Source organism: Myotis myotis, unplaced genomic scaffold (assembly GCF_014108235.1).
Source record: "Myotis myotis isolate mMyoMyo1 unplaced genomic scaffold, mMyoMyo1.p scaffold_m19_p_4, whole genome shotgun sequence".
Lineage (NCBI taxonomy): Eukaryota > Metazoa > Chordata > Mammalia > Chiroptera > Vespertilionidae > Myotis > Myotis myotis.
In genome coordinates, this window is record NW_023416346.1 from 104,595,325 (window position 1) to 104,614,395 (window position 19,071).

At 34.8% G+C, this 19,071-nt stretch overlaps 1 protein-coding gene across 1 annotated transcript in view; it reads left to right on the forward strand.

Moving 5' to 3' along the window:
• Positions 1–2,993: 2,993 nt before the first annotated feature.
• The window catches only part of KLHL4 (kelch like family member 4), a 98,244-nt gene continuing 82,166 nt past the window's right edge, over positions 2,994–19,071 (forward strand). The window contains exon 1 of the mRNA XM_036306165.1: positions 2,994–3,662. Coding sequence (XP_036162058.1) covers positions 3,241–3,662 — 422 coding nt within the window. The 5' untranslated portion in view covers positions 2,994–3,240. The remainder of the gene's footprint in view (positions 3,663–19,071) is intronic.

The window sequence follows — 19,071 nt, forward strand, 5'->3', positions numbered from 1 at the left end:
AACTAATATAATTTTATGTCCATTGTACTTTAATAAAAAATGTAAAAAAAATTCTAGCACATATTGAGAAAATAAACTTATGTGACAATAAATTCTTTTAGAATTTGTTATTCATTAATTCTACATATATTAGTTACTTGATTTCAAGTAGATAATAAGGCAAAGGAAAAGAAAAGATAAATAAGATATTGTTCTACCCACACAGACACCGTTTTTATTTCTGTTTGAATATGTTTGAATCTTTCTTTCATAGACAAAAATTTAAGAGAAACCCTTATGCTTTATAAAATATTATTCTCTTCAATAATTTTCTAGATCTATATACTTTCTTAGTCACTCCACAATTCTGTGTCCAAGATCCAAGAAAATGTCCATAACATGCATATTTTTATGTTTTGTATTTTTATTTTTAAGTTATTTTTATTGATTTCAAAGAGGAAGGGAGAGAGAGAGATAGAAACATCAATGATGACAGAATCATTGATTGGTTGCCTCTTGCATGCCCCCTACTGGGGATTGAGCCCACAACCCGGGCATGTGCCCTGACTGAGAATCAAACCCTGATCTCCTGGTTCATAGGTCGATGCTCAACCACTGAGCCACGGGAGCTTGGCCATAATCTGCATATTTTTAAAAAGCGCATTCTCGATAGAATCATATATTGTTCTATCGGTGTTTAGATAATGACAAGTGTCAGTTACCATTCATCTTACTGTAAAAGGTACACAGGGAAATATGCAATTTTAACTTAATCATAATAATCTCAGGGAAATGTAATAGAAAAATAATTCAGACTCTTGGTGGCCCAGAATATATTATTTTGAGCTACTTAGATGGCCAATTTAGTTATTATTCTTGTGACTAGGACACATTATTTTCAATCTATTATAACATTGTATTTATTCTGACTGCTCTCTACAGTTTGCTTACTCAATGGCCAACACTGTGTTTTGGGCACAGTGGGAACACAAAGGTCTAAAACACAGATATTAACTTCAAGGAGTTTACTTGGAATCTTCCCTCCCCAGATAATAGAAAGGCAATTGATGTTTTGTTATCAGGACTCATTGATATGCCTGGGGCTCATCAATTTGAGAACTATTTGAGATCCTTTCCAATTATTTACATGCTAAATACTATGAAGGGAAAACACACTCACCAAGAAGTGATGATAATAGATGCTAACACTGAGGCTTAAGAAACCTGTTGGTAAATAGGTTGGAAAGTTGGAGATGGCAATAAATTGTTTGCAAGTGGTATAAAATTCAACTATATATTTATCAACGTTTATTAATTTTTAGTACTAGAAAAAACCTACTGTATCAGTGAGGGTCCTCCAGGGAAATAGAAACAATAGGATGTGTGTGTAGTGTAGAGAGTAAGAGGAAAGAAAGAGATTGTTTTATTATAGTGAATTGGATCACATAATTATGGAGGCGGGCAAGTCTCATGATCTGCTATCAGCAAGTTGAAGACCTAGAAGAGCTGATGGTATAATTCAACTCCAAAAGCCAGGAGGCTTGAAACCCAGGAAGAACCAATATTTCAATTTGAGTCTGAAGTCAGGAAAAAAAAAGATGATATCTCAGATTGAAGGTAATCAGGCAGGAAGAATTCCCTCTTATTTGGAGAGGGGTCAGCCTTCTGTTTATTCAAGCCTTCAATTGTTTGGCTAAGGCCTACCCACACTAGGGAGGACTATCTACTTTACTCAGTCTATTTATTGAAATGTTAAATGCATCCAAAAACACTCACATAGAAACAACCAAAATAATGTTTGATCAAATATCTGAGCACCCTTAGCCCAGTCATGTTGGTTGACATATTAATTTTCCATTACACCTACAAAACAAGTGGGGATATAAGAGAAAAGTATAATTGCATTTATAGAAACCTGCAGGTAAAACACCTACCAATATAGAAAAAGATACTCATTTCATTCTCTATTTCCAAGTTTTAAAAATGCATTGCAAGTTAAAACTTTGGAAATCTATTCAGGCTCTCCATATTATGTATGAAGGAACTGTGATGCAATGAAGTAAGTGACTGGTCCAAGATTATACATCTCATTAACCCTAAAGCCAGAATTAAAACCAAAACCGTATAGCTTCAATATTCTTTCTAAGGATACACTGATATAATTGCCCCATTATCACCTGCATGCAAGGCAGGAAATCTGGATAAAATTCAAACTAAATTTCAAGATGGGATTGATGCATTTCATGTTGTAAAACATCTACCTCTGTGCTACTAGTAATTCTGATTCAGATCTCAAAGTACTTTGTGCACAGCTATTACTGAGTTATGTGTCAATTTGGAGTTAATTCAAAACATGTTGTTTTGCATCCTCTCATAAGAACTTAAAAAAATAGACCTTTAACACTGCCTATGAAAATGAACACCGTGATAAGGAGATGTTTTTTACAGGCATGGAATCAGAATGGACTATTTATTTTCAAGTTTTGGTCACTGAGAAAATACATCTCTTCTAAGCTAACAAGATTAGAAAACACTTTCTTATATTTTTAAAACTCTTCAGGTTTTCAAGCAAATATTTATGTAAAGACATTCACATTTTCAGATGCATTGTAAAAATAATGGCAAACCTGAATGAGGGGACAGATGGCAAGATACTTTCCCTTAATAAACCACCTTCAAAATTTCTGTAAGATCCCCAAAATAGATCATAATGAATTCGCTGTTACAAATTCTCCCAGGACAAAGTGGCACAGTTTTAGAAGTGAGCTACTGGGAAAAGAATCTGGCAGGGGGTGGGGTGAGTGAAGGGACTCTAGAAGGAAGTGAGTTTAAACACTCTGCTTTTGCTCACATGCTTGGTTTTAAGCCTCGGCTACTGTAACTCGGGAAAGAAGAAGCTGGGTTCAATATTTGCAAGTCCAGGAGGGAAGGGCTGTGAGTGAGCATGCACATTAGCAGCTGGAGTGTGTTGTGGTAGCTGCTTTCCTGTGCTAAGCTGATTTACTTGTTTAAGGTCTGACCTCATCATCCTGTCAGTATGGGTTCCCACCTACACTGTTAGCTGCAGCTTTGCAGCTAGAAAGCTAGAAGTATTCTCTGTGTAGCACAGGCAGCAGGCAGCGGGGGAGGGGGGAAACAAGAAAAGGCTGCTCTAGGCACTTGTGCTTTTGTTAGTTCAACAGAAGAGGCAGAGAAACCAGAGATAACAAAGGCTCCGTTTCCTTTCTGTGAGAGAAGGCTTTTGTCTTTCCTCCTGCAACAATGTCAATGTCTGGCAAGAAAGAGTTTGATGTGAAACAGATCCTACGGCTACGCTGGAGGTGGTTTAGTCATCCTTCTCAAGGTTCTTCCAACCCTGGAAACTGCCTTCAGCAGGAAGGATATGAGCATAGAGGGACCCAGGTTCAGGGCAGGTTGAAGAACCACTCTCGGGACAGAAACGGACTGAAGAAAAGCAATAGTCCTGTCCACCACAACATATTGCCACCAGTGCCAGGACTGGCCCCTGCCCATCAAAGAGTGCTTCAGAATTGGCACCCACAGAACCTGATAGAACATCTTCGAGCAAATGAAGATACTCCTAAAGCAGTTCCAGAGGAGAATTTGTTCAAAAGAGCTTGTGAGAAACACTCACAAGATTTGGAGATGATGGCTGATGAAAGTACAGGCGAGTCTACTGCCAGGTAGGAGTTTTCGTTAGCGTAATTGAAAGTCCTAGCCTAGGTTATCTTATCCTCTAAAATTCTCACTTAGTGTTTCAATAAAAGGGTTATAATAATCTCTGATTTATATATAGTCAATCAGGATCTCCAAGAAACATCCCCCCTTCTAAGTCTATGAAGAAAACAGTAATAACACCTTTTCACAATTGATAGGGAATATATTTTAGGGTTGTGATTTTACTTCTGCTATGTTGTTCTGATTCCATTAAGAATTCTGTTTCAGTTCTAAGAGATGTTTACTATAAGTACTAATTTTTTGAAAATATCCTTTGTAGCTTGGATGTTCAAATAGTGATTATTTACAAAAGTGTAGTGAATCACATAGAACTCTTTTTACTTTGTGAGTTAAGCCAACTCTGACAAAATAAAACCTCATACTGCTCAGCACATTCTTATCGGCTCTGTAGTGCATAGTTGCTATATTGACGATTTATAAATGTTATCTATGTGAGAACACGGGACAGCTTCCTTTGGCATTTGAGATTTACCTCAAGTTGTATTAGTTTCATAGCTAGTTTGTAACCATAAAAAAACATTTTACATAAAGCAGGTAATAAAATGTTGCTCATAGCAGAGAGATGTTAAAGTAGGAAATGCAATTATGTTAATTATTTCAGGACATTGAATGGAACAGGAAATGATTTTAAAAAGTATAATTTCAGGATAATTTACAAAATATTTAACTTTATCTTTATTGTTTGAGTGGGAGAAAATTGTTCCCTCTTCATCTTGGCAACATAATGAAATTGTAAAAGAGCTTTGGAAAAATAAGTTTTTGGGGTATGTTTTAATATGTATAACAGTTTGGCATGAAACTGTATTTATTTGGAAATCTGGATATTTGATAAATGTGTCTCTACATAAGTATATAAGAAATGGCTTATTTGCTTCTAGATATAATTTTTTCCAATATATCTGCCTGACAATTTCTTTCTTTTATAAATTCAAAACATAACACCAATAGAAAAAGCAACACTACAATATATGGCAAAGGACAAATCAAGTGAGTGAAATGATGCCTTTATAGGAACTCGGTCTTCTTGTTGAAATGTAAACATGCAAATGACAAAGTGTGAAATGACAAAGTGTGTATTAACGAATTGTCCTAAATATTTTTGTGATTACCCCCCAAAATGCTATATAATTGTTGGGGTTGCAGATTGTATTGAGTACAACTAATTGGACTTTCAAAGTAAGATATAATCCACATTTTTAGATTCAGCAGATCTTCAAATTATCTCTTCTCACCATGAATATCCATTTTAAAAACTGCAGAATTTGAAGGTTAATATTTAATACATTTGACTCTCTCGTAGAGAAATTTAAATTATCCACTCTGGTCTAACAAAATTTTTTGAAGATTCCTGATTTCATTTTCCAGCATGAAAATATATTTATAATAAATGAGTTGCTAAAATTAAATGCTGGATAAAATATCAAATATAAAGTGTTACCAAATAATAATTTTAAAAATATTTCTTTTTATTTTATTTCTGATAGTTTCCATGTTCTAAATAAATGTCTGTTAATTATCCTATGGTTAAAGTGGAAAGTTAATATTTTCTTAAAATAAACAGGAAGTGCTTTTACTGATGTGCCAGGGATATTTTAAGCAGAAGAGAAGGGTGAATTGAGTATCTTATTAGCTGAAATATAATGGCTTATTAATTTATCATTGGCCATTCTAAATTATGTCTTGGTTAAGGAAGATTTGAAAAGGAGTTCTCTTATGTCCAGCTTTTCTAATGCCTGTCTTCAACAAGATACGGGCGCAGGAGGAAAGGATTCTGATTAGTTGGCAACAGCCTTCCATCCCCAAAATAGAACTCTTGTAGTAGTTAAAAACAAACAAACAAACAAACAAAAATGGCAGTCAGTGTGAATTACCACACTGGTACAATATGGGCTCTGACACTCAGGGCAAAGTGATGGTCTTTAAGCCATCCTGCTTTCTACAAATATTGCATGAAATAGAGAATGGACTAAATTTATAACATGCAATATAACTGAATAATCTGCAGTTATTCCTAAAATAGATATTAAAGCCAAGTTATTACAGTTATATTAATATACAAGTTTGGAGATTTAAAAACCCAAATACATTCTTATGTAATTGAATTATAAGTATATTTACTTCATTTAAGAACATCTCTCTATCATGACCCCACACTGTGAGTATGCATATATCAGTATCCCTGGCATCAGAGACCTAAACTCAATTGTCATTTTCTTTGTGTCTTTCTCATCTACTAACTACATTTTTGCTTCCCCCTAACTAACCTTACTCAGTGTCCTTTATTTTAATTTTTTACTATATGCATACTTTATGTATTAATGTGTTTTACTCAACACTCTTTAAAGACCATTCCATATTACTCTTTGTGTGTGTATATATATTTTTTATTTTAGCATTCCAAAACCTTCCCTAAATTTTACAACCATTCATTTTTATAAAAGAGAAAGCCTTAATTTTATAACATAAAATTCAAAAATTTTCACTTTTAATTTTAATATTGTTTTCTTGCAAAAAAAACGCATGAATTTTATACAGTTTGTGGTACAGAGGGAACAATACGCAAAACAGTAGAACAGTTTGTGCTGCTTGCCCATAACCTGGATATGCCCATTTCTGTCCTCCAAAGGGTAGAAAGAAACAGGAATCCTGCCTGGCAAGGCCTGACTTAGTGACAGACCCTTGGGTTGGGCCAAGACCTTAGAAGTCAAGTGTCTCTCTCTCTCTCTCTCTCTCTCTCTCTCTCTCTCTCTCTCTCTCTCTCTCTCTCCAAATACGTGTGTGTGTGTGTGTGTGTGTGTGTGTATTATATATATATATATATACATATATATATGTATATGTATATCCCACGTTCAAAGGCTGTTAAATCGCACTGTTTACCCATATCTTCAGAAAAAAAATCACTTCTGTCGTGGTAAACAACCTGCTTCCCTATTTATAATGGTCTGGCCCTCTAGCAACTTCAGCCCGAAATTATAGCTAATTTGCCTACAAACATCAGGTGGTCGTAATAATCTGGCCACTCAGTGTACACTATATATAATACTTAAAACAATAAAGAATTAAAAAAGAGAAAAAGTAGAAAAATAAATAAAGTCTAGCCACAGTGACACAAAAAAAACCCAAAGAAGCCAAGTCTTGTGCATGGAGAATGGGGGACCAACCCCCCATAGTGCATTTCTAAATAAGATTCTAGAGCTTTTAATATGGGAATTTAGTTTAAGAAATAATTTCTTGCTAGTAGGTCATAAAGGTATCTTTATATATTATATGCTACTAACTTTTAGTATTAACTTTTGCATTCAGGACTTTATTCTGTTGTGAATAAACTTTTGCTCTCTTAAAAATGTTTTAGAGATATGTAAATATTTATGTAATATTTTTAAAAGTTTACTAATTTTCTCCAAAAATCCACCTGAATTTCATTAGAAATATATGGAAGTTATAGAATAATTTAAAGAGACGTGCTTTTATAATAACTCCTCTCATAAAATCCAATTAATAAAAATACTTTTGTAATTTTTAATAGTTTTTATAATTTCTTTATAGAATTCTTATATATTCTTTCTTTTGCTAATTTTTAGTGATTTTATAGATTTATTGCTATTACATATGATGTCTTTTTATTTAGTTTGTTTCTTATATAAAAAAGTGACTCAGATGGATTTGTGTCCTCCTGTGCATTAAAAAGTTGCCATTTGAATTCCCTGACAGGGAACATGGCCAGGTTGCAGACTTGATCCCCAGTGGGGGGCGTGCACGAGGCAGCCATCTATGTTTCACTCTCAGATCTCTCTCTCTCTCTCTCTCTCTCTCTCTCTCTCTCTCTCTCTCTCTCCTTCTCTTCGTTCCTCTCTCTCTCTCAACTAATTCAGATTAAATAAAAAAAGTGTTGTTGACTTTGGTTGCAGGTTCTATCCCAGGTCAGGTCAGGGCACATACCTAAGTTGTGGGTTTGATCCCCTGTCGCAGTGCATATGGGAGACAACTGGTCCATGTTTCTCTCACATTGATGTATCTATCTCTCTCTTTCTGTCTCTCTCTCCCTTCTTTTATGTCAAAAAATCAATGGACATTTCCTTGCTCGAGGACTAAGAAAAAGAAATTTAAAAAGAAATCCAAAATATTATAGTTAAGTAGTAGTAGGAAGGAAAAAAAAAACAGAAGGAAGAGAGTTAAGAAGGGATACTCCTTCAGATAGGGAAGGTCTTTCTGATGAGATAACATTTGAGCACAGATCTAAATGAAGGGGAAAGACATAAGGATGTCTGACTCCATTTGAAGCAAGTGAGAAGTTAATACTGCTGTGCCAAAAAGAAGACCAAGACCACCATCCATTTTTTCTTTGCAAATCAATGTTGCATGCCCCCCACCCTCCCACAGTCCATTTATTAATGTCTAAAACATCCTTAACTGGTGAACTAAAATATATGCCATTATAGTGATTTTAAAATCACATGCAGGTCCCATGGCCATTCAGTAACCACAGTACCATTTTGTCCTTTCAGGATCTGGCTATTCATCAAAGAGACCATATGCCTCAGGTACAGAAGCCTGTGCCTTTTCTGAAAACAGACACATGATGGTGTATTTGCTTTCTTAACAATACTGTTTAGACAGGGCCAAATGTATTGTGCTTCTTTATCCTCCACACAAATCTATGATATGGAATATGATTGAGAAATATTTATGCATAAGGGAAATCCTAGATTTTAAACAGTGAAACTTATTGTAATCATTATTTCTCACAGAATAGGAAGTAAGCTGAGTGGGTATTTACAGGAAGAGTTTTCCAGAAGGACACAAGAGCAATTTCAAGAGTCCTGAGATAGAAGGGTGTTTGATATTTTCAAATGCAAAGCCAGTGCAGCTGTAGTAGAGTCCTCAATGGGAAGAGAGGTAGGAGATGATTTTAGAAAGATAACAATAATAAAACAATAGTAATACAACAGTGAATATATTCCTAGAAGTGAGATCACTGGGTCAAATGGTAGTTCCATTTTTAATTTTTTGAGGAATCTCCAAACTGTTTTTCACAGTGGCTGCACTAGTTTGCATTCCCATCAGGGTTCCCTTTTCTCCACACCCTCGCCAGGACTGGTTGTTGGATTTGTTAATGATAACCATTCTAACAGGTGTGAGGTGGTACCTCACTGTTCTTTTGATTTGCATCTCCTGGGTGATTAGTGACTTTGAGCATTTTTTCATATGCCTTTTGGCCTTCTGTATGTCCATTTTGGAGAAGTGTCTGTTTAGGTCCTTTGCCCATTTTAAATTAGATTGTGTATCTTCTTTTTGTTAAGTTGTATGAGTTCCTTATAAATTTTGGAGGTTAATCCCTTATTGGATGTGTCATAGGCAAATATGTTCTCCCATGGAGTGGGCTCTCTTGTTATTTTGTTGATGGTTTCTTTTGCTGTGTAGAAGCTCTTTATTTTGATGTAGTCCCCTTTGTTTATTTTCTCCTTAATTTCCATTATCCTAGGAGATGTATCTATAAATATATTGCTATGAGAGATGTCTGAGATTTTGATGCCAATGGTTTCTTGTAAGATTTTTATGGTTTCACATCTTACATTTAAGTCTTTTATCCATTTTGAGTTTATTTTTGTGTATGGTGTAAGTTGGTGGTCCAATTTCATTTTTTTGCACCTATCTGCCCAATTTTCCCAATGCCATTTACTGAAGAGACTGTGTTGACTCCATTATATTTTCTTGCCTCCTTTGTCAAATATTAATTAAGCATAATGGGTTGGGTCAATTTCTGCGTTCTCTGTTCTGTTCCATTGGTCTATATGTCTGTTCTTGTGCCAGTACCCGACAGTTTTGAAAACAGTGGCTTTGTAGTATAGCTTGATATCTGGTACTGTGATCCCTCCAACTTTGTTCTTCTTTCTGAAGATTGCTGCAGCTATTTGAGGACTTTTTTTATTCCAGATGAATTTTTGGAGAGTTTGTTCTAGGCGTTTGAAGTATGCCGTTGGTATTTTAATGGGGAGTGCATTGAGTCTATCGATCGCTTTGGGTAGTATGACCATTTTAATGATGTTGATTCTACCAATCCATAAACATGGTCTATTCTTCCACTTGCGTATATCTTCCTCTATCTCTTTTTTCAATGTCATGTGGCTTTCCATGTAGTGATCCCACTTCTAGGAATATATCATAAGAATACAGAAACACCCATTAGAAAGAATATATGCACCCCAATGTTCATAGCAATGCAATTTACAATAGCTAAGATTTGAAAACAGCCTAAGTGCCCATCAACAAATGAATGAATTAAAAAGCTGTGGTACATCTATACAATGGAATATTATGCAGCTGTAAAAAAAGAAAGAACTCTGACCATTTGCAACAGCATGGATGGACCTGGAGAGCATTATGCTAAACAAAATAGCCAGTCAGAGAATAAGTATCATATGATCTCACTCATATGTGGAATCTAATGAACAACATAAACTGATGAACAAAAATAGACCCAGAGACATACAAACATGGAATAGACTACCAAACCTCAGAAGGAAGGCAGGGAAAGCAGGGGGTGGGGAAGAAATCAACCAATGAACTTATATGTGTATATGCATATCCCATAGACACAGACAATAGAGTGGTGAAGGCTTGGGGGGGGGGCGTTGAAGGGGTGGGAGAGGGCAATGGGGGAAAAAGGGCTATATGTAATACTTTCAACAATAAAGATTTATTAAAAAAATACAACAGTGAAAATAATGTTTTTTTTGTAGACACTATGTGCTTGCTAAATACCTTACATATATTTTCTCATATTTATAAGAAAAATATTTTGAATGTGAATATAGTGTTCATATATATAAATGATATTTCTCTGGGTATTATTTTATAGGATTTCTGTTGTTGTTGCTTATCTTTATACAGGGCAAAAATAATGTGCTTTTCTCACATTTATTGCTAGACCAGCTTTATTTAATTTTACACTGCATTATTCAGTAGAAACTATTAGTTTAAAGGAAAGAATAAAGAAGAATCTACAATTATATTGTTGTTTATAGAAGTTTAAGGTTAAATTCCTTTGCCTATACTTTAAAATATACCATACAAAAATGCATAGGCTATTCAACTGCTTTACTAAGTTTAGAGCATTTGAACAAATAATTTAATCTTAATACAATGATTCCTTTTTAGTTTTTTTCTATATTACATGTTTTTTATTGAATTTATTGGGATGCCATTGGTTAATAAAATTATATAGATTTCAGGTGTACAATTCTATAGTCGATCATTTTATATTGCACTGTGTGTTCACCATCCTAAGTAATTCGTCCCCCTTTCACCCTCTTCTACCTACCCCAAACCCCCTTTTCCTCTGGTAATCACCATCTTATTTTTGTCTGTGTCTATGGGTTTTGATTTTTTTTTTTTGTTTAATCCCTTCACCTTTCTCATCCAGCCCCCCAACTCTCCTCCCCTCTGACAGCTGTCAGTATGTTCTCTGAAGTTATGCATCTGTTTTTATTTTGTTTGCTAGTCTATTTTGTTCATTAAATTCCACATATAAGTGAAATCACCTGCTACTTATCTTTCTCTGACTGGATTATTTCACTTAACTTAATACTCTCCAGGTCCATCCATGCTGTCACAAAAGGTAAGAGTTCTTTTCCTTTTTTTAAATCCCTCATTCAAGTATATGTTTTCATTATTTTATTTTATTTTTTTTGAGAGAGAGAGAGAGAGAGAGAGAGAGAGAGAGGAAAGAAGAGAGAGAGAAAGATACAGGGAAAGACAGACAGAAATGTGAGAGAGAAAGATTAATCAGTTGTCTCTCGTACATGCCCCTACTAGGGATTGAACCCCATAGCCTTTTGCTGTTCCAGATGAGTCTCCAACCAGCTGAGCCACCCAGCCAGGGCAGATTTCCTTCTTTCTTACAGCTGAATAGTATTCCATTGTGTAAATGTACCACAACTTTTTTATCCACTCATCTAATGGGCTGTTTCCAGATCTTGGCTACTGTAAATTATTCTGAAATGAACATAGGAGTGCATGTATTCTTTCCAATTAGTGTTTCAGGTTTTTTTCAAATATGTTCCCAGAAGTGGAATCGCTAAAGATGAAACTTCGATTGGTTGGTTTGAAACCCTTGTTAGTCAGAGCCTCAGTCCTGAAAGTGAGGTAGCATGGGCCTCGTGTCTCATTCCTCAAATATACCATACAAAAATACACAGGTCATTCAACTGCTTTACTAAGTTTAGAGCATTTGAACAAATAATTAGTGTGACATTGCCTATATATTTAAGTGAATATTAATTAAAATATATTTATTATTTTTAAAATGTGTGACTTTTTTATCTAGGAATCTGGTAATATGTTAGGGTCATATTCCTTTAAATGTTGTGATTAAGCATCTATAATTGTCATTTCCAATATTTGAAAGGCAAGTATCATTTTATTTCTGCATTTAGAAATAAAGGACTCAAAATGAATGGTACTATTTAATATGTGACTTTAAGAACATGTTAATTATATTGGCATATTACACATTGCGTAAGTGTTCAGTCACTTAGTACTTTAAGACTATTTCATTAACTTGTATGTCTTGTTTCTTGAAGACACAATGAATAAATGAGCTGTGGAACAGAAAAAGGACCTTAGGTAAAAACTAAAGAAATATGAATAAATATAATGGACTTTAGTTAGCAATAATGTATCAATATTGGTTAATTAATTGTAACAAATGTGCTGTGATAATATAAGATTCTAATAATAGATGAAACTGGGTGTGGGATTTATGAGGACTCTCTATACTATTGCTATACTATCACTTTTTTTTCTGTAAAAAAAGTACAATATTTTTAGCAAATGATATCCTAGTAAATAGATTTCATAAATCTATATTAAAAGACCATCCAGTTTTTTTAAATATGCTCTTATTGATTTCAGAGAGAGGAAGGGAGGGGGAGAGAGATATAGAAACATCAATGATGACAGAGAATCATCAACCAGCTGCCTCCTGCACCCCTGCAGGGGATTGAGCCCGAAGCCCAGGCATGTGCCCTGACTGGGAATCTAACCATGACCTCCTGGTTCATAGGTCATTGCTCAACCACTGAACCATATCAGCTGGGCAAGACCAATCAGTTTTAAAAACTGAGAACTTGCTGTTTGTTTCTTTTGTTTATATTTGTTCTTTGGCAATTGATTTAAAGGATACTAAATCAAAATCAGTGATTATTACATTCTCCATGCAAAAATCTTACATATTGGCAACAAGATAATATCCTACAGGCAATTCACAGGGAAGTCAGCTACAATTCAGACAACATCTGAAAACTACATGCAATTTCAAGTCCTGTCACACTGATATTGATTGTGGTTGTCATTTAGTATGGACCTACTTATAAGGGCATAGCAACTAATAAGATCATAAATGGGTATAATAAAAAATCATTCTATTTAATCACTGAGAACACCTTGGATACTAATGAAGTGGCATATATTTATTGGTGTTTTCAAATGAAAACATGCCCTGACACTTCTTTCTATGTATTTACATTTCGAATTATGGCTTACTTTTCAGGAGGAAAGTAATGACACATATAAATCAATCAAGATTCCTTATATACAAATCTTTATCTTTCTATGCTAAAATGAAAAATATAGTCATTGAGTATATTTTATTATTGGTGACCTTAGTCAGATTATAATTTCACTAAAGAGAATGGAAACTGTGCAGCCCTAGTGGTTGACAAATACTATTTTGTGAACATATTTAAATAGAAATAGCTAGCCCAGAGGCAAGGCTCAGTGATTGAGCATCAACCTCTGAAACAGAAAGTCATGGTTCCATTCCTGGTCAGGACACATGCCTGGGTTGCAGGCTCAATCCCTAATGTGGGGCATACAGGAGGCAGACAAGTCAATGATTCTCTCTCATCATTGATGTTTCTATCTCTCCCTCTCTCTTCCCTCTGAAATCAATATAGATATGTTTTTAAACATAAAATAAAAAGAACTGGCTAAAAAAAAGATAACTAAAAGTGAGAAAATTGAAATCAAATAGTTCCCAGTTATATAATGTTTTAGGATGGGACAAGTATTACTGAAATTTTAAATAAAAATCACTACATAAGTTTTTATTCTGAGATATGGATTTCCCAAAACAACATATAAATATAATACTTATATATCACTAGCATTTGCTCTGTAAGAAAACAATGCCAATGATGATGTTTACTTAAACTACCAGAAGTGAATTCGTTGTTACTGCTGGCTAGCTTTTCTTAGCCTGTTAATATTGGAACTTGTCACCCTAACAGGTTTGGCTCAGTGGATAGAGCTTCAGCCTGTGGACTGAGGGATCCCAGGTTTGATTTCTGCCAAGGGCATGTACCTTGGTTGCGGGCACATCCCCAGTGGGGAGTGTGCAAGAGGCAGCTGATCAATATTTCTCTCTCATTGATGTTTCTAACTCTCTATCCCTCTCCCTTCCTCTCTGTAAAAAATCAATAAAATATATTTTAAAAAAATATTGGAACTTGTCTCTTGCATGCATTAGATGTTACTGTATATAATGGAGACTTCTTGACCTTCACACCCTATCTATTGCTGCTGCTTCTTCAGTAACTGTACTAAACACTTTGCAATTTTTTTCAGTAGGTCTTTAATATAAATGATTACTTTTTGGTCATTCTGCTGCTGGCTCACTCAATAGAAGCCATCTGTTAAACCTTTTGACCACTGTCACTGTTTTCCTGTAAAACTATTCTGTATTCTGCTGTCAGCATTTAGTTTTCCTTTTCTGGCTAATGTTGATTACGCTAGCTATTACAACAATAAGCAACTGTATGTGTAAAAAACTGTCACAACTGTCTGAAGTCTGTTGTAACATCCACCAAGCCAGTTGCTTAACTCAGAAGTTGGTATTAATGTTGGTTTTCACCTTTCACCAAGTGTTTATTGAACTCCTACTGTGTGCATTGTGTTTTCTTAGGCATTCTAAAGATGAAAAGGTAATAATACATGCTGATTCCCACTGGAGGTTTGCAATATTATTGGGGAGGTAAAGTGCATTCACTTGAAAGATTTCATGGAATAAGAATTAGTACATTACAAGAACAGTTTAAGTTGCTTGGTCATGGAGCCCGACAGGCATTCAAAGATAAATCATTCTGAACAGAGCAACCTTAGAATGTTTCATGGAGGAAATATGCTTTGAGATGAATCTTAAGTATTGCATAGCAGTTTTATCTTTACTTTTCGTGTTGACACTATTACACATGTCTCAACTTTCCCTTTGATCACCTCTACCCAGCCCTAGGGCCCCTTCCCTCTGGCCATCACCACGTTACTGTCTGTGTCCATGGGCTATGCATACATGCTCTTTAGTTAATTTCTATACTTTGATACAGCTATGGGGAAGAATAAATTCTGGATAGGAGGAAAAGCACAGAGTGCCTTTAAAAATACACTAAGGAATGGATAAAGTAGATATATTGCTCATCAATAAAAAAGAATGAAATCTTGCTATTTGAAACAGCATAGATGGACCTAGAGAATATTATACTAAGTTAAATAAGTCAGAAAGACATGTATTATATGGTTTCACTTATAGGTGGACTCTAAAAACGCACACAAATGAAAAAACGAAACACAACAAAAACAGATTCATAGAAACAGATCAAATTGATGGTTTCCAGAGGGGAAGAAAACAAGGGGATAGGTAAAAAAGGCAAATGGGACTATGTATAGTCAATAATATTGTGATAAGCTTGCATGGTGACTGATGCTTCCTAGACTTAATGTGGTGATCACATTATGAGGTATATAAATTTTGAATCACTTTACTGTACACCTGAAATTAATAAAATATCATATACCAACTATACTTAAATGAAAAATAAATGCACTGAAGCGTGGAAGTTTAAAGTCTGTTCAGATGGCAGATTTAAGTTTGGTTGTACTAAATAATATACATTGGAGAATAGTACAAAATTAAGCAAGAAAAAAATGTTAGTCATAAGTTAAGGAGGGTTTAAAAACACAAGATAAGGACTGTTTAGACTTTATCTTACAGGTCAAAGCTTAATAATCCCCAAGAATTTGCTGAAATATTTTTTGTGCCTGTGGATAATTTTAGGGAGAAGTTCCTCTTGACTAGCTAACATTCTCAAACAGTTTCATTCCACAGGATGAACAAAGTATGAATGCATGAATGAAGCATAAAAGTATGTTAATATATATAGTAGTATATTAAAGTAACAAAAATGAAGTGAGGCAAATAGAAAACACAGGACATAACACAAGGAATATCCATTCATAATATTTGTATCTATAAAAAGTATGATATATAATCATATCAATAGATGCAGAAAAAACATTCGACAAAATTCAACACCCATTTTTGATTAAAAAAAAAAAACCTCTCAGCAAAGTGGGAATAGAGGGATCATAGCTCAACATAATAAAAGCCATATATAACAAACCTACAGCCAACATCATACTCATTGGGAAAAACTAAAACTATTTCTCCTAAGAACAGGAATAAGATGTCTGCTTTCACCACTCCTATTCAACATAGCAGTGGAAGTCCTAGCCACAGCAATCAGACAAGAAGAACACATAAAAGGCATCCAAATTGGAAAAGAGGAAGTAAAATTGTAGTTATTTGCCAATGATATAATATTAAACATAGAAAATCCTAAAGACGCCATGAAAAACTACTAGATTTAGTAAATGAATTAGGCAATGTAGCAGGATAAAAGAATCACACCCAGAAATTGATGGCATTTTTATAAGCCGATAATGAACTCTCAGAAAGAGAAACTAAAAAAAAATTCCCATTCAGCACTGCAACAAAAAAATTAAGATACTTAGGAATAAACTTAACCAAGGCGGTAAGAGATTTGTACTTGGAAAACTACAAGACATTGAAAAAAGAGATAGAGGAAAACATAAACAAGTGGAAGAATATACTGTGTTCATGGATTGGGAGAATCAACACCATAAAAAATGTCCATACTACCCAAAGCAATCTATAAATTCAATGCAATCCATAGTAAAATACCAATACTCCAAACATTTATATGGAACCAAAAAAGACCCCAAATAGTTATAACAATTTTCAGAAAAAAAGAACAAAGTTGGAGGAATCACAATACCAGATATCAAGTTATACTACAAAGCCACTGTACACCAAACAACCTGGGACTGGCATAAGAATAGGCATATAGATCAATGGAACAGAGACCCCAGAAATCAACCCAAGACATTATGCTCAATTAATATTTGACAAAGGATACAAGGGCATACAATGGAGTCAAGACAGTCTCTTCAATAAATGGTGCTGGGGAAATTGGACAGATACACGCAAAATATGAAACTACACTACACACTTACACCATACACAAGAATAAACTCAAAATGGATAAAATACTTAAATGTAAATCGTGAAACCATAACAATCTTAGCAGAAACCATAAGCAGCAAAATCTCAGACATCTCTCGTTGCGATATGTCTGCAGATATATCTCTCCTAGGGCACGATAAACAAAAGAGAAAATAAACAAATGGGACTACATAAAAAAAAGGCTTTGCACAGAAAAGAAACCATCAACGAAATGAAAATGGAGCCCACTGTATAGAATATATTTGCCAATGATACATTTGATAAAGGATTAATATCCAAAATATATAATGAACTCATATGACTTAAAAAAAAAAAGGAAGATGCCCTAACCGGTTTGGCTCAGTGGATAGAGCGTCAGCCTGCGGACTCAAGGGTCCCAGGTTCGGTTCCGGTCAAGGGCATGTGCCTTGGTTGCGGGCACATCCCCGGTGGGGGGTGTGCAGGAGGCAGCTGATCGATGTTTCTCTCTCATTGGTGTTTCTAACTCTCTATCCCTCTCCCCTCATCTCTGTAAAAAATCAATAAAATGTATTTTTAAAAAAAAAAAAAAAAAAAAAAAGGAAGACAAAATACCCAATTTAAAAAGTGGGCAAAGGACCTAAATAGACAAGAAGGGACATACATACATATGGCCAAAAGACATATGAAAAAATGCTCAAAGTCATTAGTCATCTGAGAGATGCAAATTAAAATGACAATGAGGTATCACCTCACACCTGTCAGAATGGCTACTGGCAAGGACGTGGAGAAAAGGGAACCCACATACACTGCTAGTGGGAATGCAGACTGGTACAGCCACTGTGGAAAACAGTATGAAGTTTTCTCAAAAAATTAAATATGGAACTGCTATTTGACCCATTGATTCTACTTCCAGGAATATATCCTAAGAAACCCAAAACACCAGTAAGAAAGAATATATTCAGCCCTATCTTCATAGCAGTACAATTTGCAATAGCTAAGATCTGGAAACAGCCCAAATGCCCATCAGTAGATGAGTGGATAAAAAAGCTGTGGTACATTTATAGCATGGAATACTATGCTGCAGTAAAAAAGAAGTCTCTTACCTTTTGAGACAGCATTGAGGGACCTGGACAGTATTATTAAATGACATAAGCTAGTCAGAGGAAGACAAGTATCTCATTTTCTCACTCCTGTGTGGTATCTAATGAAGAAAATAAACTGGTGAACAAAATAGACCCAGAGACATAGAAACATGGAACAGACTGTTGAATCTCAGAGGGAAGGTGAAGGTGAATAGGTGAGTGGGAAGAAATCAACTAAAGAACTTATATGTATAACCCATGGACACAGACAATAGTGTGCTGAAGGCCTGGGGCAGGGGGCAGGGGTGGGATCAAGGGGAAAAAAGGGGACATATGTAATACTTGCAACAATAAAGATTTTTTAAAATTAAATGAAAATATGATATTTTCATCAAGATCTGGATGAGTTGGATTCCAAGACTCTGGATTATTTAAATTAGTAATATTTAATTAAAAATATTTCAGCTTTCATTATATTTTTATTGTGGTAAGAATTAATATGACATCTAACCAATCAACAAAATATTAAGTGCACAAAAGAATATTTTTAACTACAAGCTCAATTTTGTACCATTATGCTGCAGTGTTAAACACTTATCAGTTACAATATCTACAAATTACAATAGATTAATTTTTTAAAATGATTTCATCCCTGCCCGGTGTGGCTAAGTTGGTTGAGCATTGTCCAGTGCACTGAGAAGTTACTGGTACAATTCCTGGTCAGGGCACATGCTTGATCCCAAGTAGGGGGCAGCTGATGCAGCTGATGAGTCTTTCTCATGGATGTTTTCCCCTCTCCTTTTCTCTCTCTCTCAAATCAATAAAAGCATATTTAAAAAAAAATATTATTGCAGAGTAGAATTAGTTAACATTGTCAAAGGGTTAGTTAGAAAGAATACCAAATGCAAAGAGATTTCAGGCTCAAGTGCA